The sequence below is a fragment of the Rhinopithecus bieti genome, unplaced genomic scaffold, assembly GCF_001698545.2.
Source record: "Rhinopithecus bieti isolate Rb0 unplaced genomic scaffold, ASM169854v2 scaffold_20150, whole genome shotgun sequence".
NCBI lineage: Eukaryota > Metazoa > Chordata > Mammalia > Primates > Cercopithecidae > Rhinopithecus > Rhinopithecus bieti.
In genome coordinates this window covers 361172-387188 of record NW_016810565.1, presented here as the reverse complement: position 1 = coordinate 387188, position 26017 = coordinate 361172, and the positions used below count along the sequence as shown (strand labels likewise).

At 38.3% G+C, this 26017-nt stretch overlaps 1 protein-coding gene across 4 annotated transcripts in view; it reads left to right on the top strand.

The window, feature by feature from the left end:
* PATE2 (prostate and testis expressed 2) overlaps positions 1–16664 on the top strand; it is a 100964-nt gene extending 84300 nt beyond the window's left edge. For 2 of the 4 annotated variants that reach the window (XM_017892347.1, XM_017892345.1), the window contains 4 exons: positions 12815–12893; positions 13039–13062; positions 13651–13779; positions 14134–16664. In XM_017892347.1, the coding sequence (XP_017747836.1) occupies positions 12842–12893; positions 13039–13062; positions 13651–13779; positions 14134–14270 (342 nt within the window). In that variant the 5' untranslated portion in view covers positions 12815–12841 and the 3' untranslated portion in view covers positions 14271–16664. Of the gene's footprint in view, positions 1–12461; positions 12659–12764; positions 12894–13038; positions 13063–13650; positions 13780–14133 lie in introns of all 4 variants that reach the window. The other 2 variants (XM_017892348.1, XM_017892346.1) reach the window with 2 other exon arrangements.
* The last annotated feature ends 9353 nt before the right edge of the window (positions 16665–26017 follow it).

Below are 26017 nucleotides of genomic sequence, written 5' to 3'. Positions count from 1 at the left end.
GCTATCCCTCAACCCTCCCCCCTCCCCACAATAGGCCCCGGTGTGTCATGTTCCCCTTCCTGTGTCCAGGTGTTCTCATTGTTCAATTCCCACCTATGAGTGAGAACATACAGTATTTGGTTTTCTGTTCTTGCGATAGTTTGCTCAGAATGATGGTTTCCAGCTTCATCCATGTCCCTACAAAGGACATGAACTCATCCTTTTTTATGGTTGCATAGCATTCCATGGTGTATATGTGCCACATTTTCTTAATCCAGTCTATCATTGATGGACATTTGGGTTGGTTCCAAGTCTTTGCTATTGTGAATAGTGCCCCAGTAAACATACGTGTGCATGTGTCTTTATAGCAGCATGATTTATAATCCTTTGGGTATATACTCAGTAATGGGATGGCTGGGTCAAATGGTATTTCTAGTTCTAGATCCTTGAGGAATCGCCACACTGTCTTCCACAATGGTTGAACTAGCTTACAGTCCCACCAACAGTGTAAAAGTGTTCCTATTTCTCCACATCCTCTCCAGCACCTGTTGTTTCCTGACTTTTTAATGATCGCCATTCTAACTGTTGTAAGATGGTATCTCATTGTGGTTTTGATTTACATTTCTCTGATGGCCAGTGATGATGAGCATTTTTTCATGTGTCTGTTGGCTGTATGAATGTCTTCTTTTGAGAAGTGTCTGTTCATATCCTTTGCCCACTTTTTGATGGGGTTGTTTGATTTTTTCTTGTAAATTTGTGTAAGTTCTTTGTAGATTCTGGATATTAGCCCTTTGGTTGATATTTCTTCTAAAAATTTGAAGCAAAAACAAAAAAGAAGGCAATAAAAAATTTTAAAAAATTTTAAGCAGTTGGCTGTTATTGAAAAGTCAAAAAACAACAGATGTTGGTGAGAGTTTGGAGAAGGAAACACTTTTACATGGTTGATGGGAATGTAAATAAGTACAACATCTATGGAAAAGAGTATGAGTGTTTCTCAAAGAACTAAAAAACAGAACTACCATTTGATCCAGCAATCCCACTGTTACCTAGTGATAGAACCATAGTATTGGTGGTGATGCTGCTGTAAACAAACCTATTGCATTGCCAGTCATATAAACATATAGCACATATAATTATGTATGGTGCATAATAGTTGATAATAAATGATTATGTTACTGTTTTATGCATTTACTACATAGGCTTTCCATTCTTATTTTAGAGTGTACACATTTTACTTATAAAACAAAAAAGTTAGCTGTGAAACAGCTCCAGGCAGTCCCTTCAGGAGGTTTTCCAGAAGGTGGCATTATTTTCATGCTCTGTGTATGTTAATGTCCCTGAAGACCTTCCAGTGGGACAAGATATGGAGGTGGAAAACCTCTTGATGATATTGATGTGACACTGATGATCATGACCCTATGTAGGCCTAGGCTAATATGTATGTTTGTGTGCAAATGTGGTTTGCAAATAATTTCTCCCTGTATCTTGCCTTTTCATCCTCTTCAAGAGTTTAAAAGTAAAAAAATTTAAAACAGATAAAAGTTTATAGAAGAAGGTTATGAAGAAAGAAAATATTTTCTACAGTTGTAAAATCTCTTTGTGTTTTAAACTGTTATTACAAAAGAGTCAAAAGTTAGAAAAGTTAAAAGTTTATAAAGTAAAACGTTATAGTAAGCTAAGGTTAATTTATTATTGAAGAAAGAATTTTTTAAAAATAAATGTACTGTAGTGTTCATAAAGTCTGCAGCAGTGAATGGTAATGTCCTAGGCCTTCACATTCATTCACCACTCACTCACTGACTCATTCAGAGTAATTTCCAGTCCTTCAAGCTGGCATTTGTGGTAAGTGTCCTAAACAGGTGTACCATTTATCTTTTATAGCATATTTTTTACTGTAGCTTTTCTATGTTTAGATACACAGACACTTAGCATTGTGCAATTGTCTACAGCATTTGGTTCAGTAGTGTGCAGGACACTTTTGAGCCTAGGAGCAGTAGGCACTACCATATAGCCTAGGTGTGTAGTAGGCTGTACCATCTAGGTGTAAGTACACTCCATGATGTTTGCGCAAGGACAAAATCATCTATTGACACACTTCTTAGAACATACCCTTGTTGTTAAGCTATGTATGACTCTACTTCTTGCATATCTGTATATCCTCTTCAGTGAAGTGCCTCTTCATGTCTCTTGTCCATTTTATAATTGGCTTATTTGTTCTTTCACTGTTGAGTCTTGAGAGTTCTTTATATATTCCAGATGCAAGTCCTTTGTTAGATACACAAAGGTTTGCAAATGTTTTCTTCCCTTGTATCTTGTCTTTTCAACCTCTTCAAAGGGTATTCACAGAGAAAGGTTTTTAGTTTTGAGGAGGCCCAGTTAATCGGTGTTTTCTTCTATAAATTATGTTTTTGATTTCAAGTCTAAGAACTCTTTGACTAGCTCTAGATCCTGAAGTTTTTTTCCTATTTAAAAAAAAGGTTTTATGGCTTTTGTGTTTTACTTTTACAGGACATGTTTAATTAAAAAGTCCATTTCCTTAGTAGTTGTAGGGCTATTCAAATTATCTATTTCATATTGGGTGACTTGTGATAGTTGTGTTTTTCAAGGAATTGTTCCATTTAGTCTAAATTATCAGATTTATGTGTATAGAATTGTTTTTGCTTTTCTCTTATAGTTTTGATGTCTGCAAGGTCTATTGTTATATTCCCTGTTTCGTACTGATATTGGTTAGTTGTATCTTCTCCTATGTTTTAATTTGTTAGTCTCTGATATAGTTTGGATACTTGTCCTCACCAAAATCTGATGTCAAAATGTAACCCCAGGTGTTGGAGATGGCACCTGATTGAATGGATTTGTACCCAAGGTTTGAAATAAGCCGTACGGTTTCTTGCAGTTCAATAGTTCTATATGTAACTTGCAATGAGTACTGCATAATAGAACTTTAATTATTGATAATTGTTTGGTGGCAAATGTGTGTCTTATATTAGAAACATTGCTTGGGAAGGCAGGATTCTTTCTATCAACCTTGGTTTAACCTGTGGGAATATCACTTACAGAATTGATAGATATACTTAAGAAGTATATTGGGCCATGCAAGAAAATATCCAAATCAAGGCTTTTGACTAACAAGTCACTAATGATGATTATATGTTAGGTTTTGTGATGTAAAAATAAATGTTTGGTGTCTGCCTTGGTTCCTGACACAGAGCTAGTCTCTTGGAATTTTCTTGGTGACAGGCAAGTCTTTTGTTCTAGTGAAGTGACTCTTGGTGGACTCCTGGATGGAGGCTGCTCACCAGAAAGACAAAGCCATGATTAGAAGCTTGGAACTTCCTCCAGAGATGGGAAGGGTACTGGAGATTGAGTTAAAAATTGATTGTCCCTGTATCATGAAGCATCCATAAACATTCCTAAACTATGGGGCTCAGAGCTTTCGGGCTGGCAAAGGCGTCCACATGCTAGAAGAGTGGCGTGCCCTAACTTCATGAGTCACAAGATTCTGTGCTCAAGACCCTTCTGGACCTCACCCTATGTACTTCAACATAGACATGCTGTTCATCTGTTTCTTTATAATAAACCTGTCAATGTAAGTATAGTGTTTCCATGAGTTCTAAGAGAATGTTTGCAGAGAAGCAAACATGAAGGAGTTGTGAGAATTCTTGATTTGTAGCCAAGTTGGACAGAAATGTGGGTCCCCTGGGCACCCAGTACTTCTAACTGCGGTCTGAATTTGGGGGTAGTCTTGTGGGACTGAACCCTTAACCTCTGGTGTCTGCATTAAATCTGGGTAGTGTCAGAATTGAATTAAATTGTAGGACATCTAGTTGATGTCTGCAGAAAACTGGGGAATTGCTTGATTAGCAAACTCACAAATTTGGTGTCAGAAATGTTGCGAGTAGAGAAGCAGGTTTTCTTTTAGCTCTCGACTGGAAAAAGTAAAATAAAACTGAAGAATAGCTTTTAAATCGTAAGGCTCCCAGGAAAATAACCTACCAAAACTAATCAGTTTGTAATGTTGTTACGTATGTTGATTAAGAATAAATTTTTTGTATGATGAATTCTTATGTATGGCTAGCTAATCAATACTCTGCTTTGACTCTGCAAACTGCTATGATATTTTCCAGTGCCAGTCACCTAAAGCTAATATGCTTAACATTTAAAAAATTCATTATATTATAACATTAATTAATTTTCCATTATGTAAACTGTTTTGAACATGCTGGATATACAGAAAATGAAAAACAGCTCAAAGATAAATTAACACTGCAATGCAAACTGTACAGAAAATCTGTCAGTATAAAGGAGTATCAAAGGAGGATTGATAATCAGGAAACTGAATTTATTCTAACCTTACTGGTGAATGTTGAAAGATGTGACCAATCATATGTGCAAGATACACTGTCAAGGGCAACTATAGGAAGCACTTATAAAGAATTATGAAGAGTCAGAGTAGCCTGATAAAGAATCATGAAAAACGGGATGTCAGTATAAAATCAATGTAACTACTGATGCAAACTGAATATCTGTTGTTTATGGTTGCATAACAGCTGGTGACTTTAATCAGATAAACAGAGCTGAAAATTGGCTTTAGCCAATTGCTGGCTACTGCCAGGCATTTAGGGTATTTGCTTTGCTCAATAATAAAATCAGCTAATTCTATACTTATGAATTGGCATGCTCCTTTGAGTCTTTATTTAGTTTCTATCTAACAGTGAACAGTGGAGGAATCCAAGAGATAGCCCTGAGAGTGAGGCCAAGGTCTGATGCAACTAATCTGTCACAAGTAGGCAGGGCCAACGCCCCATGTAAAGTGGCTTCCTCTGCTGTGAGACAAATAGGCTGGGACATTTTTTGGGAGGAGTTAAGAAGTCTGGCACGCAATGGTAGCTTCTACATCAGAAATATAGTTCTTCGCTTTGTGTTTAGTCCATAATGGTGGATACATTGTCATGTCCAGTGCAATGATTTAGGTGACAATGGTGACAATTTTATCAGCAACTGGACTCCAGTTGGTGTCACCAGGGAATGAGCCCTTACCATGGGCATTTACGCGAGTGAAGCAAATGGTCTAATTTTGTTTTGCATCCTCACAAAAGGGTATCTTTAATCTGCTAGTCTCTAGTCTTCCAAGTAGCAGACAAGGTTGCTTGGATATTGTCAACAGCCAATGTTAAGTAAAAATTCAACAAGGATCTTTAAGAAAAGTATTGGCCAGAGTTATGAACAGACCCTTGAGTTTTGCCCACTGAGCAGAGAAACCACATATACTTTGAGTTTTGCATAGCTGGGATGGATACCACTGGGTTTCAGCTTGGAAAATCTGCATACTGATTTCCACAAAGGTTGTACTAATTTACATTCTCAGTGACTCAGGCCTGTGCAATTACAGGAAGCTCTGTAAATTAAGGGATCCATAGAGCCAGTAGGGTCCCTTTGGGTGGTAGAGGAGGGGGATGGCTGCTACCTTTACATCAAAGCTGAGATGTTATTCAGGCCAGGCCACCTGCATTCCTGAATGTACAATTTCCTTTGCTTGGTTTTGGGCCCTGACCACCTGGTTAGTTGTTGAGTCTGAGTTTTCAGACCCCAAAAAGGAAATAGCAGTCCAGAATGTTACAAGACTTTCTTGGGTCAGGCATTCAATTTTATTTTTTGTTTTCCTCTCTTTAAAAAAATCTATTTTTATAGGTTTAAGGGGTATAGGTACAGATTTCTTACATGCATATATTGTGTAGAGGTGGGGTCTGGGCTTTTAGTGAACCCATCACCCAAATAGTGAACTTAGAAGTGAGAACATGTGGTATTTAACTTTGTTTCTAAGTTATTTCACTTAGGATAATGGGATCAAGTTCCATCTGTGTTGCTGCAATTAACAAAATTTCCTTGTTTTTTATGGCTGAGTAGTATTCCACAGTATGTATGTACCACATTTTCTTTATCCAATTATCTGTTAGTGGACACTTAGGTTGATTCCATATCCTTGGTATTGTGAATGATGCCATGATAAACATACAAGTGCAGGTGTCTTTTTGATGTAATAATTTATTTCCCTTAGAGTATGTATCCAGTAGTGGGATTGCTGGATCAGATGGTAGTTCTATTTTTAGTTTTTTGAGAAATCTCCATACTGTTTTCCACAAAGGTTGTACTAATTTACATTCCCAACCAACAGTGTAAAAGCATTCCCTTATCTCCAAATTCTTGCCAACATCTGTTGTTTCTCAACTTTTCAATAAAAAGTTTTTATTTTTTTGTGGGTGCATCACAGGTGTATATATTTATGGAGCATATGAGATGTTTTTATACAGGCATACAATGCATAATAATCACATCAGGGTAAATGAGGTATCCGCTACTTCAAGCATTTATCCTTTCTTTGTGTTACAAATAACCCAATTACACTCTTTTAGTTATTTTTAAATATACAATAAATTATAGTCACCCCGTTGTGCCATCAAAGACTAGATCTTATTTATTCTACCTAAACATATTTTTGTACCCATTGGCTATCCTACTTCTTCTCTGACTTTTTAATAGTAGTCATTCTCACTGGTGTAAGATGGTATCTCATTGTGGTCTTAAATTGCATTTCTCTGATGATTATCGATGTTGAGCAGTTTTTCGTGTTTGTTGATCAATTGTATGTCTTTTTTTGAATAGTGTCTGTTCATGTCCTTTGTCCACTTTTTAGGGTTGTTTTTCTCTTGTTGAGTTGCTTGAGTTCCTTACAGATACTGTATATTGGCCCTTTGTTGCATGTGTAGTTGAAAAATTTTTTTTGCATTCTATAGGTTGTCTGTTTACTCTCTTGATTGTTGCTTTTGCTGTTCAGAAGCTTTTTAGTTTAATAAGTCCCATTATTTATTTCTGTTTTCACTGCATTTGTTTTTGAAGACTTGGTCATAAATTTCTTGGCTAGACAAATGTCCAGAAGGGTTTTTCCTAGGTTTTCTTCTAGGATTTTATAGTTTCAGGTCTTATGTTTAAGTCTTTAATCCATCTTGTGTTACTTTTCATATATGATGAGAGGTAGAGGTCCAGTTTGATTCTTCTGCATCTGGCTAGCCAATTTTCCCTATTTATTGAATAGAGTGTCCTTTCCCTAGTGCATATTTTTGGTGACTTCTTCAAAGATCCATTGGTTATAGGTCTGTGGCTTTACTTCCGGGTTCTCTATTCTGTTCCATTGACCTATGTGTCTATTTTTATACCAGTACCATGCTATTTTGGTTACTATAGCTTTGTAGTATAGTTTGAAGTCAGGTAATGTGATGCCTCTGGCTTTGTTTTTTGCTTAGGATTGCTTTAGCTATCTGAGCCCTTTTTTGGTTCCGCATAAATTTTAGGATTGCTTTTTCTAATTCTGTGAAAGATGGCATTGGTAATGTGATAGGAATTGTGCTGCTTTGGGAAAATGGTCATTTTAATGATATTGATTCTTCCTAGGCATTCCATTTTCATGAAAGCTTAATAGCATGTCAATAGATGCTTTTCAAAAGGCAGGTAGCTTTGTCAGGGAGGTGACACCAATGAATGTCTCTGGGTGGAGGTTGTCTCTTGGTTCCTAGAGTCTCCAGGTGACAAAATCAGCAGTCACAGAGGTGTGTAGCTAGAAGAGGTCATTAGGATTATGGGGCCCTCCAGGTAAAAAGTGAGACACAGCTGACCCTATAGCTTCCAATGCAGCCGTAGGGGTTCCTGTAGCTGTTGTTTGGGTTCCACTGCAAGTTTTGCCTAGACTCTATCCTTTGAATTTTTTTCCCTACAGGAAGAAGAGCAAGTTGTTTAATGCAGACTTCTGGGGTTATAATAGCTACAAGGAGTTTGTTATTCTCAGGGGTGTAGAATACACAGGGAGGAGGAGAAAGCTGCCTTGGAGGGATAACTGGAGAAGTGGAAGGCTTTTTGTCACCTGTGGCACTTTTCCTCACCCACACAGGCCTCCCAGCATCTGAGGCTCTTTCTTTTTGCCTCCACGCGAGCTGCCATAGTTTGTCCTGTAATTCTTGGTGCTTTCAGCTGAAACAGTTATGTATTGCTGTGTAACCAATTTCTCAAACCTTAATGACTTGAAAAAGTAAAATTTATTATTTTCTGTTGGTCAGAATCTGAGTGTGTTTTAACTGGGTCCTTTGGTTCAGTGTCTCTCCCAGATTGTAATTAAGTTGTTGGTTAGGACATAGTTCTTTCATGGTTCCACTGGGAAAGAATCTGCTTCCAATCTCAGTCACATAGTGGTTGGCAGGATTCAGTGATTCAGGGTTGTTGGAATGTGTTGTTAGGTCCTGGACTCCAGATAAGAACCATATCCCTGGATGATACTTTGATTTCGGCCTGGTGAGACCCTGAGCAGAGAATCTAGTTATACTGTGTCCAACCTTCTGAATTATAGAAACTGTGAAATAATAAAATATGTGTTGCTTTAAGCCACTAAACTTATGGTAATTTTCTATGCAACAATAGAAAACGAATACAAGCAGATAACGCGCTGGGGTTCCCTTACCTCCCATGAGTTTGGGTGCAAGCACTTGCTACTGGATTCCAGGATGTCTTCTATTATCTCTTAGTCCTGTCATGTGGGAGCCCTTGTCCTTTACCTTCCAGAGAGATGGTGTCTGTCATTATCTCATCTTCATTTCCCAAACTGTTAAGGACTATTAAGAGTCTGGATTTTATCCTACTTGCAAGCTACCAAGCTAGCCTGTTATTGTTTGATGGATGCTGGTGGAAGAAACAAAACCCCTGGATTAAAAACAAAAAGGCCAGGTGCAGTGGCTCACGCTTATAATCCCAGCATATTGGGAGGCTGAGGTAAGCAGATCACTTGAGGCCAGGCCAACATGGCAAAACCCCATCTCTACTAAAAATACAAAAAATTAGCTGGGCATGGTGGTGCATGCCTTTGATCCCAGCTGCTTGGGAGGCTGAGGCAGGAGGATCGCTTAAGCCTGGGAGGTGGAGGTTGCAGTGAGCTGAGAGGTTGCACCACTGCTTTCCAGCCTGGGCGACAGAGCAAGGCTGTGTCTCAAAAACAAACAAACATACAAACAAAACCAAAACAAACTAACAACAACAACCAAAAACAAAGGATTTTAGCACTCACAGCAAAAGCAGAAGCCAGCGCTTCATGTTGGTTTGCAGTACTCCTCTGGTTCCCTGAGTCTCATGGCGGGAAATATATGAGGCCCAGGTCGATGCTATCACACTGTGGGTTTGTGGTGAAGCTTAGGAACACTGTCCTAGAGGAATCTACCACTTGTTTACTAAGTGGAATCAACCCTACTCTTTGTTACCGCATTCTTCAAGGTTCCTCACTGCAAGCATAACCCGGAGATATGGCCTGGGTGCAAAGCAGCCAGAGCCTCTCATTTTTGGCATCCCCAGCAAGAACGTGCAGTGATGCTCTGGGCCCATGGTGCACTGCTCTCCCATACAAAATATAAGAAGCATGAGAGCAAATAATGAAATATTAAATTAAGAGAAAGAGAAAGTCAAAAGAAGAAAATTTAAAATCTAAAATAAATGAATAATGAAATTTAAAGACATAAAAGTGAGTTTTTTTAAAATAAAAAAGATTCACTCTACAAATAATAGAAGCTCTTGAAAAAAGGAAAAAGAACAGACAAGTATTAAAAATTAATAACCATAATAAAACTTTTCTGAAATGATTTTAAAAGAACAGAAACTTCCCATTGAAACAGCATACTATGTACCTGAGAATACTGACATGGTCTTGTAAAGTTACTGAACTTAAAAAAAAAAATCCTTTGAGCTTTTAAGTCAAAAGATCGTACAACTTACAAGGGACAGAAAATTACTTTCAAGTGTAAAGAACAAAGTTTTTTGACATACCAGGATTTCAGAATTATTATTTTTATAATTTCTTTCTGAACAATGAATCAAGAAAAAGTACTTCAGATAGACAAAATGACTAGCGAGACCTCAACATATGGGCTGATGATCAAGTTTAAATATAAACTTACTAGTAGAACAAAGACTAAGTAAAGATTAAAAGGCAGAGTGTAGTATGTAGGGACCATATGGTAGGATAATTAGATATTGTATAAGCATAAAAAAATGCAGGTGGTAGTGGTTGAGAAAATAAAGAGCATAGACAAAATTTTACAACTATTTTAGTAACCACCATTAGTGACGGCATTGTTTTTTTTTTTCTTTTTTTTTTTTTTGAGACGGAGTCTCGCTCTGTCACCCAGGCTGGAGTGCAGTGGCCGGATCTCAGCTCACTGCAAGCTCCGCCTCCCAGGTTTTTTTACGCCATTCTCCTGCCCCAGCCTCCCAAGTAGCTGGGACTACAGGCGCCAGCCACCTCGCCCAGCTAGATTTTTGTATTTTTTAGTAGAGACGGGGTTTCACCGTGTTAGCCAGGATGGTCTCGATCTCCTGACCTCGTGATCCGCCTGTCTCGGCCTCCCAAAGTGCTGGGATTACAGGCTTGAGCCACCGCACCCAGCTTGTGACGGCATTGTTATGCTGAGGCTTGTAGGTGTTTAATGTGGGATAAAGCAAATGATTGATTATAGGACATTCTAATTCTATTGAATTCTAATTTCATTCTATCTTGTATATGCCATATTATAATTCATATACATGTAATATTCTGTCTTACATCTTATATACCATATATATCATTCTAATTTTATTCTGTTCTAATTCTGTGTCCTTGAGAAGTAGAATTCTCAGTGTAAAACAAAAGAGGTACAGTTGTAATATAAAGTTAAAATTTTGCAGTCTTGAATTTCAATTTAAAATATTGACAGGAACTCACAAGGTATTTGTCATCTATTCATCTATCTATTTTTTTCCCTGAAGAATCCTAGAAAACAGGCCAAATGTGCAGGAAAATTCTTATGCAATTACTGGGCTAAGATGACAATTTCTTTATAATTTTGAGAGCTACTGTCTAATTTTATTCTGTGCTGATATATGAAGTCATGGCCCCATCAGCAGTGTATGACAGTGCTTGTTTTACTCCAATCTTGCCAACACAGTTGTGTTATCCAATTCTGATTATTGTCAATCTGTTAAGTAAAACTAATATCTGAATTTAGTTTTAATGTACATGACTAAAATTAGGAGTAAGGTTCACCATATTTCATGTGTTTAAGAAGCATTTTTGTTTGTTTTTTTTTTCTGTGAACTATGACGTTATTATTGACTGCCTCCCTCCCCTTTGAATTGTTAGTCCTTTAAAAATCACTTTCTGGAATATTTTGTGTAATAGGGAGATTAGCCCTTAGTCTGAGATATGAGTTGCAAATATTTTTAATGGTTTATTTGTTATTTGGGCTTTGCTTATGGATTAATGATTGGTTTTCCATTTATGTAGAAGATTTTTTTAAAAATATAAGTAATCTTTTTTTTATGGTTCTATGTTTTGAGCCATATATAGAAAAGTAACCCTCACCCTAGACTATAGAAACTCCTTCCATTGTATTTTCTGGCATTTCACTGTTTATTTATACCCTCCAGGTGGACAGCAAGTCCAGGATATTAAACACAGTTTCATTGATTTTCTTTGTAAATCTGCCTAAGTAGCATAGCATTTTCCTGTGAAACGTGAAACACTCGCTACCTACTATCTTGGAACCCTTGCTGGAATGTAGAAAGTCTCATTTCTCATCTTTATTATAGTTCAAAAAACCAATCTGATAAAGTTGGGTGCTCTGTGGAGAATGGACTGGAGGGATGCAAGGCAGGATATGGGAAGAACATTATTGATTCCTCTCACAAATATTTGTTGGGCATTTCCTTTGTTCCCAGCCTCTAGATGCCAAGTGTGCCATGATAAATCAAAGAAACCCCTTGCTTTGTTCTAGTGGAGGAGTAAAAAAGTGAGCCAATAGGAACGTAAGATCAGCTAATGAGAATTGCTATAAAACATAAATCAGGGAAAAGGGTAGGAAATGAAGGCTGTCATTTTCTAGAAATTGAGCAGAAAATGCTGCTCTGTCTGAGGGGGTGACATTTGAGCAAAGACCTGAGTGAGCCAGGGAAAAGTGGAGAGAAAGGGGATTGGAGAGGAGGCCATTGCTCATAATGAGGAAGCCGTTGATGGCTATGATAAAAACTCTGGATTTTCTTTCAAAGGTATTAAAAAGTCATCAGAGGGTTTTCAGCAGGGGTGTGGCATCTATGACTTGTTCTCTGACTGCTTTATGAAGAAATGATTGTGAAGGGGCAGGGGAGAAGCATGGAGGCCAAAAATAAGGCCATTGCTTTGTCCAGGCAAGACAGGATGATAGACTGGATTATGGTAATGGCAGTGGCGACAGAGAGTAATAAACCCATGTGAGAAGTTAGTAGGGTAAAATGGATAAGACTTGCTGTTAGATTGCTCAATGAGGATGAAACACAAGAAGCTGTAAAGAATACCTCCCAGATGTACTAAAATCTGCAACATTGTGAGGAGGGACTGGGCAAGACTGAGTAACTAACTGTTGGGTGCTATGTTCACTACCCAGGTGGTAGGATCATTCGTACCCCAAACCTCAGCATGAAGCCATATACCACTGTAACGATCCTGCACATGTACCCCCTGAATCTAAAATGAGAAGTTGAAAATACTTTTTAAAACTCTGCAATATTGAAGTAGGAGCAGGTCTGGTGAATCAGGAACATTACAATTTCATTTTCATTAGAGGATTTGCACAAAATCAAAGTGAGTACCCTGTTTAGAATGCTGTGCAGCAATCAGATATGGTGGTTTGGCTCTGGGAACATTGTCATACTATCTGTCCCTGAAATTTTATGACTATATAATTTAGATGACTAGCCCAAGGACAGATCACGAAAGAACAACTCGCTCCTTCCACAGGAAGCTGCACCCGACAGAAGCTCCAGGATGCTTGTTCTTTTTCTGCTGGGCACAGTCTTTCTGCTCTGCCCATATTGGGGTAAGTCCTGGAGACAGAGGGAAGCTGGTGGTTGGTTAAGAGATGGACAGATGCTGGGGGAAGAGGAAGTTTTCAAAATTGGCTCTTGGGGCAGTGGCAAATGTATGTGAGATTATAACAAGGAAGGTTTTTCTTCTTTTCACAGGTGAACTTCATGACCCTGTAGAAGGTACAATCATGGCTTGTCTGAAGTCCTTGGTAAACAGGACTTCAGACAAGTTTACCTGTTTACCTTGGTAAACAGGCGATTTATGACATGTTTAGGAGCAAACCTTCCCTTCATCTTCAGAAAGCCCTGTAATCCAATTCTTATTTTAGAATCCTAGGGGTTTCGCCTCCTGCCAGACCTGTTTTGTCCATTTCTTAGAGTAAGGAGGCTAAGATCCACTTTACTTTCTTTTACCTATTACTTGGCAAAATCATCAGGCTAGATAAGGGGTTCATTACTGGAGGTCCATGGATAAATTTCATGGGAACCCTGACCTCCCTAAGTCGTATAGAGTGTTTGATTTATGTTTGCACAGGTTATCTTTCACAAGATTTTTTTAATTGGAGAAAATGTGTACAAATGTATTAATGTGTACATGGGGAGGACCACAGCATGATGATCCCTATCTTTCTCAAGATTACCAGGAGTCCATGCTCCAAAAAATGTTAGGAACCACTAGGCAAGAGTAAGTTCCTGTAGTGAAGCCCCCAGCGCCAGAGAATATTCTCAAGACTGCATCCTCTAAGCACCTCTTTTTGTATCTGACAGTGACTGCAATAATGTGTTATAAATGTAAAAAATATCATCTCGGGTTATGCTATGATGCCATGACATCCTGCTCCCTGAAGCCTAAACAGTCCTGTGCAGTTGAGAACTTTTACGTCCTTACAATTAAAGGTAATGTGGAGTATAGAGTGACTGGAAAATCACCGCCACCATCCCTGAGAAACAGTGGTGTTCTTTTGCCCTCAGAGTGAGTGGGTGAATGGGATGGATGAGTATGGGGTGGTCATGAGGGGATGGCAAAGACAGACTTTTCCTTAAGACCATATTGGGTGAAAAAGAGGCTGATGTCCCTTACCTGGCAGGGAATAAAATCTACTCTCTGGGTCAGCAATGAACAGACTCAGCTTTGGAACTCATTTGGGCCTAGAGAAAGGTTAGTGAGGACACAAAAACAGATTACTCCTAAGAATGCAGTGAAAGGAAACGAGGTCATTATGATCATATTTCCTCTTTTTACCTCCTCAGGGCAGAGCATGTATCATTATTCAAAACTGTCGTGTATGACCAACTGTGAGGACATCAACTTCTTGGGGTCCTCGAAGAGGGCAGAGCTCATCTGTTGTAATCATAGTAACTACTGCAACCTCCCTGAGGGAGTTTAGCTCTGTATATCTCCTGGATTTTGGGTTCTTTTTCAACCACTACCCTTTTTTTCTCTCCCCTGAACCTGAATTTTGCTCTCCTCTTCTATGCAATGGTAGAGAGTGAGAAAGCCAGCTCATAGTGAAAAGACAGGCATAAGGAGACGCAGTGCGGAGAGCAGAGCCTAGTGATGATGGGACCCTAGACTTACTCTTTGCAGATCCGTGTCACTCACAGGTGGGAGGGGCTTTGCTCCCCTTATGTGATACTGCCATGAATAAGCTCAGACTTAGTCATTTATTATCTCCTGTATGAAAATGTGAACACTTGGGCCATAATAATCTCCAATTTGTACTGAGAATTCTGTGAGTATCCTGTATCCTCATCTACACTCTTCTCTCAGTTGGAATTCTCTTTGGATTAGCCCCGACACTTTCTGGCACTGTCTTTTTTTGCCCATGGGCTCTGGAGAGGGCTAACCACAGCTTCCCAGTGTGTTGGCGGCATGGGCCGAGTCTTTCTCTGATAGAGCTCTTGGGGGAACCTCAGGGCAGAAAAAAAAAAACCTGAACAGACAGGGATAAGGCATTAGAGAAAATTTCAGGGGGCATTTCAATCGGTAAAAACTAAGATCTGAGAGACAACTTGCTGTGGGTAGAATTGGCTTGAATTATCATTGCCCTGGCCGGCCAGGCAGCCTTGGGCACATGGTTGAACTAGGTGATTAGATTGGGAACAGATTGTTTTTTTAAGGATGGCTAGTCAGGTTCTTCTCATGGGACTGAGAAAACAAAATGCTGATAATGTGGCAGGTGGCATGGTAGTTGAAGATAATAGGATGTAAATAGATACCATGAGGTAGCGTTCAAGTAACAGAGTGCCCTGTGTAAGAGGAAGTTATGAGTATGCAGAAAGTGTGAGAAAGGTAGCATATAGGGGTAACAGTGGTGGGAAGAGAAGCAGGCAGACCCAGAGAGAAACAGATAGGAAGAGAAACTAAGTAGCATTGATGTTGGAGCACACCTGTGGCCAAGGTGGCACGTTTTCCTTGGATAACCACTAACCCTGGTGTTTCTGTCCTTATGAGGCTGACTGCAGTTCTTGGTCCTGGTCTTCCATGAGCTTCTTTCTCTTATATTATGCCACATAAAATTCTTACAATGAACCAACCAACCTTCTATCTGAGTAGTCTGGTATACCCTATCTTTGTCTACGTCTGAGAATATAATCCTTTCTGAGGCATTCTCAATTTGCATTTTGAAGAGTCAGGATGAAAGATGTATGAAGGCAGCTCTTTCATGGTAGACAAGCAAACTAGAAAAGCCAACGTAACATGAATATTTTAAGTTTGAGTTATGGGCTCTGGTTGTGTAAGAGCTCTCTCCCCGTTGAATCATGGGGACGGTAGAAGTCAGTCTAGAAAAAGAAAAGAAAATATTGTTTAGCTTTGGTTTTCAAAATAGACTTTAAAAATATTTTTGAATCGATGTTAAACAAAGCCAAAGTTTGGTTTTGTGGAGCACGCAGAAAGTTTTCATTATAAAATCTTTATGTTTCAAGAGCACACTTTGGCATTCTCAGCATTATAGCATTGAATTTGTCTTTATGTAGTGGATGATTTTGATTTGAATTTGGTGGCTTCCAAAATCTCCTTTGCTGATAAGTGCACCCAGTTGCATCATGTGTTGGCTTATGACAACTCACAGTTATTGACTTCTTTGGAGATTTGCTCTCTACTAAATATTAATAGAAGCAGCCTTGCCCAGATGCTAAACTCACAACCTGCATATGTATTAAGTCTTTGGTGCAATTTGTACCCCAGAGCTTTTCCACGGGATCCAACTAAAGCTAGTCTTCAGCTGAGACCATGTTTTTGTTAGTAATTCCCCCCTAACTTCCCTTCATTCCCTTATTCTCTAAGTTTTAAGCTGACAAGACCAAGTGTTTTGTCTTACTGTGAACAGAGCTCTAAAACAAAATGAGGTCAGGTTAGAAAACGAAGTTACATTTTGGCACTTCCAAGTAATAGTGTGTAGTGTCTAAACTAACTCTTCCTGAGTCAGGATAATCTTTCTTCTTAGGCTTCCTTACCAACTAGATAACATTTCTCTAACCTTGGGGAATATTTTCTGTGCCTTACCCTATCTTGGGATATTCTTCCCAGTTCCATTTTCTAACCTGATCAAACGAACATAGCAAAAGTTAGGTGAAAATTTCTTTACCCACATGATAAAACACCAAGAATTTATCCTCTGATATGCACATGTTCTTCTTTCATATATATACATAATTATACAGAGAATTGTTTCTTCAAGTATCTTTTTAAAGGACAATACTTTGGCTAACGATCTGTTACTTTGTAATTGACTGGTAAATAACTCACACAACCTTACCTATTAAACCAAAATAAATTTCACGTGTATTACAAATGTAACTGTAATAAAGAAAAGCTTGCTTTTTGTTGTGGCTATCATTATTTGAACTTGTAGTTATGTGCTAGGCACACACCAAGCGTTTTTAATATATGATCTCATGTAACCTTAACTTCCTATAAAGTAGCTATTATTACAAGACAGTTCAATAGATGAGAAACTTGAAGAACCGACTTCAAATGTCGGTTGTGATTAAGTAACTTGTCAAATGTCACACAATTAAGCTTTCTAGTTACTATTACTACATAACAAATTATTGTGTTCACTAGTGCCATGGATCAGGAATTAAGAAAGTGTACAGTAGGTTTGTCTGTGTGCTGTGATGTCTAAGGCCTCAATCGGGAAGACTCCAAGACTGAAAGTGATGAAGGAGCTAGAAACTGAAATCATTTGGGGGTGTCTCCACTCGCATGTCTTTGGAGTTGATGGTAGTATAAGTTGTGGTGTCACCTGCGGCTCTTGTCAGAACACCTGCACGGAGACTCTGCATGCAGCCCAGGCCCCTTCACCGCATAGGGGTCCCAAACTTCTTACATGGTAGCTTAAGGCTCTAAAGGTAAATGTATAGCTGACAAGATAAGAATTGCGTCGCATTTTAGGGCCTAACCTTGGAAGTCATGCTTCATCACTTCTGCTGTGTTCTATTGATTACAAGTGAGTTACAAGCCTGGCCAGATTCTAATCTAATCTTTTGATTAGAGAGTAGTAAAATTGTAGAAGATCTTGTGGTATGGGAGCTATTGTTGCAGCCATCTCTGAAAAACACAATATGTTACAGCTAGTTAATGGCAAAGCTGGAATCTGATCCAGTATCTGTATAATTCCAAAGTGCTCTCTCATTCTGTGTCAACTCATATTAGCAATATTTATAAATATTTACGTAATTTAATGGTAAACAAGCTTTTCTAACTATGACAGCAATCACAAAACAGGACGAGATCAACAGATTTGACTGCATACAAAAATAAATACTTAGTGAGTCAAAACCATCAAAAAAAGAAGATAAATGACTTCATGGAAAAAATATTTTTAATAAATAAGGCAGATAAATGGTTGACCTCCTTAGTATACCAATAGCACGTTCATATAAATTAAAACAAGATTAACTCTCCAACTAAAAAATAAAGATGTTAACAGGTAATTCACAGAAGAAATATACATTGTTAGTGCATATGATTATATCCAATCTTATTTTTAATTTTGGAAATGCAAGTTAAGTAAACAAAAAAATTTTAACTTCTGATTATGATATTGCCAAAGATGAAAATGTACACTGTTGATAGGAATATAAGTGGTTTTCTGAAAGCAAATAAGAAAATAGCAGTATTTGTAAGAACTGGCATATATTTGGATCCAAAATTCTTACTACAAACTTAATTTTGGGGAAAGAATGAGGCAAAGTTAAAAAAAAAATAAACACGTGAAGAAGTTTCACAGCAGTGTTGGTAATGAAAGTGAAAAGGTAGAAATAACCAAAATTACTTAAATCAAACAAGATACATCCATATGCTGAAATGCATCCATAGGAAGTGATGATAATGTCATTGTGAAATTATTGACATGAAAGCATCCTAAAATACATTCAGTGAAAAAAAGAAAATTTTGAAATTCTGTTTTTATTTAAAACTTATTGTTTCTCTCTCATCTATCATCACTTCACTTCTCTTTCTCTCTCAATCTATAAACTTTTAAAATAATTGCAATTTTACCAGTGGAAAATTCTGGGTTTTGGATGTACTACCTAGTTTTGAAAACTGGCATGATGCTGTTTTCTGGCACATGTATTTTTTCCTCATAGAAATAAAACTGTGGACAAAGTCTCAGAAATTCAATATAAAAAGGCCTTGCAATAATTCACATGTTGGAATTGGTAGAAAAGGAATTTAAAACAGCTACTATAAATATTCTCAGGGACTGAAAAAAAAGATAGCTATGAATGGATAGAGAGGAAATCTCAACAGAGAGTTGGAAAGTTTAGACCGACATGAGAAAATTCTCAAAAAAATAGCAAATTAAATACATAATTGTATTAAAAATTATTCACCATGACCAAGTGGGATTAATTTATGGTATGCAAGATTGGTTCAACATTTAAAAATTGACAAATGTAATCCACCACAACATGAAACTAAAAAAAAAACATGATCATAATGAATGACGCAGAAAAGGCACTAAAAACATTCAACATCCCTTCATGATAAAAACCCTGAGAAAGGTAGAAATACAGGAGAACTTCCTCTACTTGATAAAGAGCAACTATAAAAATACCCACAGCTAACATTGTACTTAACAATGAAAACTGGACGCTTTCCTCCCAAGATCAAGAACAGAGCAAGGATGTCCTCTCCTACCAGTTCTATCGAACATCACACCAGAAGTCTTAGCTTCTAAAAGAAGGGCAGACATTAGAGAAAGAAATGCAAATTAAAACCACAATGAGATACCATCTCACGCCAGTTAGAATGACGATCATTAAAAAGTCAAGAAACAACAGGTGCTGGAGAGGATGTGGAGAAATAGGAACGCTTTTACACTGTTGGTGGGAGTGTAAATTAGTTCATCCCTTGTGGAAGACAGTGTGGTGATTCCTCAAGGACCTAGTACCAGAAATACCATTTGACCCAGGATTCCCATTACTGGGTATATACCCAAAGGATTATAAATCATTCCACTATAAAGACACATGGATACATGTTTATTGCAGCGCTATTTACAATAGCAAAGACTTGGAACCAACCCAAATACTTACCAATGATAGACTGGATAAAGAAAATGGGGCACATATACACCATAGAATACTAGGCAAACATAAAAGGAATGAGTTCATGTCCTTCGCAGGGACATGGATGAAACTGGAAACCATCATTCTCAGCAAACTNCAAGAAACAACAGGTGCTGGAGAGGATGTGGAGAAATAGGAACGCTTTTACACTGTTGGTGGGAGTGTAAATTAGTTCATCCCTTGTGGAAGACAGTGTGGTGATTCCTCAAGGACCTAGTACCAGAAATACCATTTGACCCAGGATTCCCATTACTGGGTATATACCCAAAGGATTATAAATCATTCCACTATAAAGACACATGGATACATGTTTATTGCAGCGCTATTTACAATAGCAAAGACTTGGAACCAACCCAAATACTTACCAATGATAGACTGGATAAAGAAAATGGGGCACATATACACCATAGAATACTAGGCAAACATAAAAAGGAATGAGCTCATGTCCTTCGCAGGGACATGGATGAAATTGGAAACTATCATTCTCAGCAAACTAACACAGGAACAGAAAACCAAACACTGCATGTTCTCACTCATAAGTGGGAGTTAAACAATGAGAACACATGGACACAGGGAGGAGAACATCACACACCAGGGCCTGTCGGAGGGTGGGGGGCAAGGGGACAAATACTTAATGCATGTTGAGCTTAAAACCTAGATGATGGGTTGATGGGTGTGGCAAACCACCATGGCACATGTATACCTATGTAACAAATCTGCACATTCTTTCGTGTATCCCAGAACTTAAAGTAAAATAAAAAAATAATAAAAGAAGGCCAGAAAAATTGACCAAAAAATCTGAACAGAAAAAGATATACAGGTAGTAAATAAGCATATGAAAATATGCTTAACATCATATCTCACTAGGGAATTGCAAATTAAAACAACAATACATTTTAAATGGTCAAAATCAAAAAAATAAAAATAAAAAAACCCTAACAGCAGCAAATAGGAAATCTCATCTGTTGCTGGCAGGAATGCAAAATGGTAATGTTGGAAGACAGTTGGTAGTTTCTTAGAAAGGTGATTATACTCTTGCTATGTCGTTCAGTAATCATGCCTTTAGATATTTACTCAACCAATTTGAACAGTTATGCCCACACAGAAACCTGCACACAAATGTTAAAATCATATTTATTCATAATTGCCTGAGACTAGAAGCAACAAAGATGCCCATCAATAGGTGAATGGATATGTAATCTATGGTACATCCAAACAGTGGGATGCTACTCAATGATGAAAAGAAATGATCTATCAAGCTATGAAGGACATGGATACATTTTAAATGAATATTGCTAAGTTAACGAAGCCAGTCTGAGAAGGCTACATACAGATGCTCCTCAACTTATGACGGGGTTACATCCTGTTATAACAATTGTAAATTGAAAATATTGTGAACTGAAAATGCATTTAAAACACTTAACCTACCAAACATCGTAGCTTAGCCTCGCCTACCTTAAATGTGCTCAGAACATTTATATTAGCCTATAGTTGGGCAAAAGCATCTAACACAAAGCCAATTTTATAATAAATTGTTGAATATCTCATGTAATTTATTGACTACTGTACTGAAAGTAAAAAACAGAATGGTTGTATGGGTACTAAAAGTATGGCTTTTACTGAATGCTTATTGCTTTCATACATCTTAAAGTTTAAAAAAAAATTGTTTAAGTCAAATCATTGTAAGTCTGGGAACATGTGTACTCTGATTCCAATTTTGTAACATTTTGGAAAAGACCAAAGTATAGGGTTGGTGAAAATATCAGTGACTGCCAGTGGATTAAGAGGAAATAAGGGATTGAAAAGGTAAAGTATAAAAGATTTTTTAGGGTGATGAAACTATTCTGTATGATACTATACCAGTAAATACATGACACTATGCACTCGTCAAACCCCATAGAACTTTACTGCACAAAGAATGAACCAATGTATGAGAATTTTAAAAAATCATTTAGGAAGTCAGGGGATTCCAGGAAGGAATGCAGAATGTGACAAAAATGATTTAACTGTTACAAATGTGTGAAACAATCTTTCTCTGTTGGGTTGGGGGAAAACTTTCTGATCTGAGTAACTTTGTAAATGGAGCTTAAAGGCAAAAGAAAATGTATATACGCTCTGCACTCTAGTTGGTAAAATTGTTTTCCCCAAGGTTATAGGTTAATAATTCTGATACTGCTATACGGATACACTGTAATTGAACTCCTAAGCAAATGAATGGGGGCTGGTGGAAGCCAGGTTTCTCACTGTTGGAGTTAGAAGTTACAGATAAGCAACAGAAAAATGCTAGAATGATCAACGAGGTAATGAATTAGACATCAGTATGAATTCATATTGAGTTAAATATAAATACAGATTATAAATATGTATATAAATGAAATAGAAATATTTATAAATATGTATATTTATGAGTTATTATACACACATATATTTCCTTGCTCTGTCAAATGAGAGCTTGGGTACAATGACAGCAATAGTAATGAGAACCCCTAGCACCCAGATTGTGGTGTCTAATACCATTCTCAAAAAAAAAAAAAAGAACCGGCCGGGCGCGGTGGCTCAAGCCTGTAATCCCAGCACTTTGGAAGGCCGAGACGGGCGGATCATGAGGTCAGGAGATCGAAACCATCCTGGCTAACATGGTGAAACCCCGTCTCTACTAAAATACAAAAAATTAGCCGGGCGAGGTGGCGGGCGCCTGTAGTCCCAGCTACTCGGGAGGCTGAGGCAGGAGAATGGCGTAAACCCGGGAGGCGGAGCTTGCAGTGAGCTGAGATCCGGCCACTGCACTCCAGCCTGGACGACAGAGCGAGACTCTGTCTCAGAACCAGAGGTCCTTAGAAAAATGGCTGATTGTAGGACTGGGGCAGGAAATTAAATGATGGGATAGATCAGAGGGAAACAGAACAAACTGAGAGATCTCCCAATGGCCCAAACTGGATCAATTTGAATGACAAAATAAATAAGCCTAAAGGTTAAAATACATTAGCATGAATACAAGATAAATGCATAAATAAATGATAGAAAAAAATGGGAGAGAATAAACAAATATTTTATGCAGAATTCGAAATTATTTAGAGACTCCACCCTCAATGAGGTATAAAATAACCCCTTAAGTGTGGGCGGTGCAGTGACTCCTTTCCAAAAAGTATAGTATGAAAAGGGGGTGAAAGGAAGAACTTTACAGTAGAGAAGTCTAATAGATTCTCAGCTGAATGATCAAGGCTGAGTTATAAGTTATATGATAAACTATGTAAATAATACCCTAGTATGATTTAGTCTTCCTCCCAAGAATGCATACTTCAGTGTAATTATTAGAAAAGTATCAGACAAATACAAAACCTCTCATCAGTACCCTTCAAAACACTCAAAGTCATAAAAAACAATGAATTTTTCAGAAACCATAGTAATCTAGAGGGGCCTAAGGAGACACGACAATTAAATGTAATATCGTACCCTTCAATAGAAAAAAGACATTGGGTATAAGTCAAAAAATATGAATAAAATATTGACTGTAGTTAATAATAATGTGTCAATATTGATTCATTAATCATGACAACAGTATTATAATCATGTAAGATGTTAACGATGGTGGGGGCTAGAGGACTTGGTGTAGGTATGTGCTATCTTCACAATTTGTGAATCTAAAAATGTTATAGAATTTAAAAAGCTAAAAGTGAATGAGAAGTTAGAAATGTTTTAAAAAATTGCTGAACCTTGATTTCAATGATTCCATTACTCAAACTTCACATAAATATTTCTTTGAGCCAGAATCAGCTGTTTGCTTTTTTAAATCTGCATCTGATTTTTTTTTTTTCTAATACAATTCTTTATTTTACAAATGTCCTATCCTCTTGTATCTTCGTGATACTCTTGGTTTTGGCTTGCTTTCGACCCACCTTGATTTCATGACATGTTTACAATTTTGGCCCTGCTCATAATGGGTTATTTTCTGATACGCCAGTTGAAATTCCTGGGAGAAATGATCTGATTGTCCCAGCTCATTATTTGTTATACTTTCGTACAACCATTGCTAGTCTACACATTTGTCTGCACTTGCGTCAGGTGCCTGCTGTAGTGCGAAAGCCCATATGGTCGTGTCATGGAGGACATGGCTACACAGGGGCTGTGGCCCTTACAGATCCCTTTGGAAGGAGGCTTGGAAGACACAAGCAAGGATGGTTGAGACCAGCTGTCTCCTTTCCTTCTGTGTGTAGCCATCCTCTGCTTTATCTAGCAGCCATTGTTATAACTTTAACACATTATGAATTTGTTCTTATTTCTTACAAAGTTACATAAAAATGTACTCTCTCACTGTTCTGCACGTTATTAACTCCCTATTGAATTATGGCTAAGCAGTCAGCTACTGACAGCACAGCCCTTAAGAAACTCTGCTTCTTTCCTGCTAACAACTCATGGCTGCACTCTTCTGAGCATTGCTCTCAGACAGGAGGAGCTTCTCAACTGAAATGACTGGGAGGTTTGCCCTCTCCAAGGGTGCCCCACAGCCAACAGTTGACTGATATGTGCGAATAAAAGGGAGGTTAACCTGCACAAGTTGGGGCTGGGTATAGTGTCATTTATGTTCCAGACTTATCTTTTGGACAAAGCCTGACTTCACCTGAAGCATATCTTCTTCAAGCATCACCCCATTGTACCCTGTTTGCCTCATTCCCTTGTAGTTTTCTCCTGAGAGCACTTCCTCACTGCGTCATTTGCACCAGAATCCTATTCTCAGGTTCTGCTTCTGTGGAACCTGGCCAAAGACAGTTGGTAACAGGAGTGGACACAAAAAGCAGGCTGTAATAAGGAATATTCCATTGGATTGTTCAACTGGCTAAATGTCGATGAGTACCCTGTGGTGGTAGGTGGAGTACTGACTGCTGATATGTGGTAGCAGTGTGATTGTTAAAACTTTCAATTGTGGTGAACTTGGACTTAGAAGAGGTGGGAGAAGATGCATTTGCTTGTGGGTATCTCTCACTCCTGGGAAATACAGAGATGACAGTGATGATAAGGATTGTGGTATTGAACGGCTGTTGCTAAGCACGATTGGAGCACCAAAGACAGAAAATGGCAGGCTCATATTTATTAATCCAATTTAGACCAAAGTGTGAGCTAGAGGCCTTTCTTGGCAGCATTTAGAAATACCTTTACTTCTTGCAACTGATAATGAGGCATGGCATTCAACTCTCAGAATTGGATAGCTTTATAGAGAATGAAATTCTTAGCCCAGACAAGTCTCCTGAGCCAAAGTCAGGGCCCTCATAAGGAAGGAGTGTGACTCTGAGTCTCGGGATAATGGGGATATCTGGATTAGTATACTCAACTTCTTAAGCCCTGAGATTCTTCTTTTGTCCCAGTGACCATGCAAGAAGATAGCAGTGTTTTTGCTAGAACAGCATAGAAAGGTCACAAAAATGTCTTACGGGATAATGCTTGACTTTCCCAGGATCTGCCCGTACTTTCTCTGCTGGCAACCAGAGCAATGAATTGGGTCAAAGCTCATCATAGACCAACTGGGGAAGCGCTGCTCTTTTTCAGGGAGGAGATCGGTTTGACACTGAAGGAGCTGAAGAGTCTAGCTAACATATTCTGGCTAAAACTGGGAGAGCATACTCGGAAGTAAATCCTGAGGGTGCTGGATTGATAAGGATGGAATATGAAACCAAATAAGGGAGAATTTTTTTGTGTGTGGTACTTTCTCATGATAAGTGCCCTGGAGACTGATTGTTACTGATCCACCGATGGATGGCTCTTGAGACGCTGGAAAAAGTGTCAGCCCACATTAAATAAAGTAGAAATGCAAAAACTGCCTTGTCAGATTGTGCAAGAAGGGAACAAAAAGCTCATAGAATTCAGCATGTTAGAGTAAATCACTTAAGTAAGTTTGGAAGCATTACTTGCTGCCCTGTATCAAGGAAGTAAAAATCTGCAGGTGAAGGATTTGTCAGCATAATTGAGAAAATCACTAGTGACTTTCTTCTGTAGGTTGGCGCTGATGGAAAGAGGTGCTGCCACAGAATTGGGCTCCCTAAGAATGGGGAGGATAGGATCGCGAGCTAGGAAGAGCCAGGTGTCAGCATTTAATCATCAGATTCAAGGTGAGCAAAATTCCTGTAATGGGTAGCAAGACTGGATGGTAGCCATAGAATCCTGGCCCTTAGAACTCTACAGAGATAACGAATAAAACATGGTTTTCTTAGGAACAAGATGTGTGCTCTTCTGAAAGTAGTGCTTAATACATATGATCAAAAGAAATAAAAAATGAATGAGCAGAATATAGGCTTCAACTGTCGAATGACAAATCACAATCCCTTGACTAGTTTTCATACCTGAGCCAGTTCTCAGACCCAGGAACATTAAACCAATGACCATTATATGGTGTAGTGCCCCCGACAGATAGAAACGTGAGTTTGGAAACCAACAAGTTTGGAGATCCATTTGGGAAACTACTTGGGAGATTTGTGTTTGCTGCCCTGCAGCTTGACATTGTGTGCCTCTAGATGTCCTGATGTCCAGAGGAGAAACCCTTTCATCAGGTGACTCAGTAGGT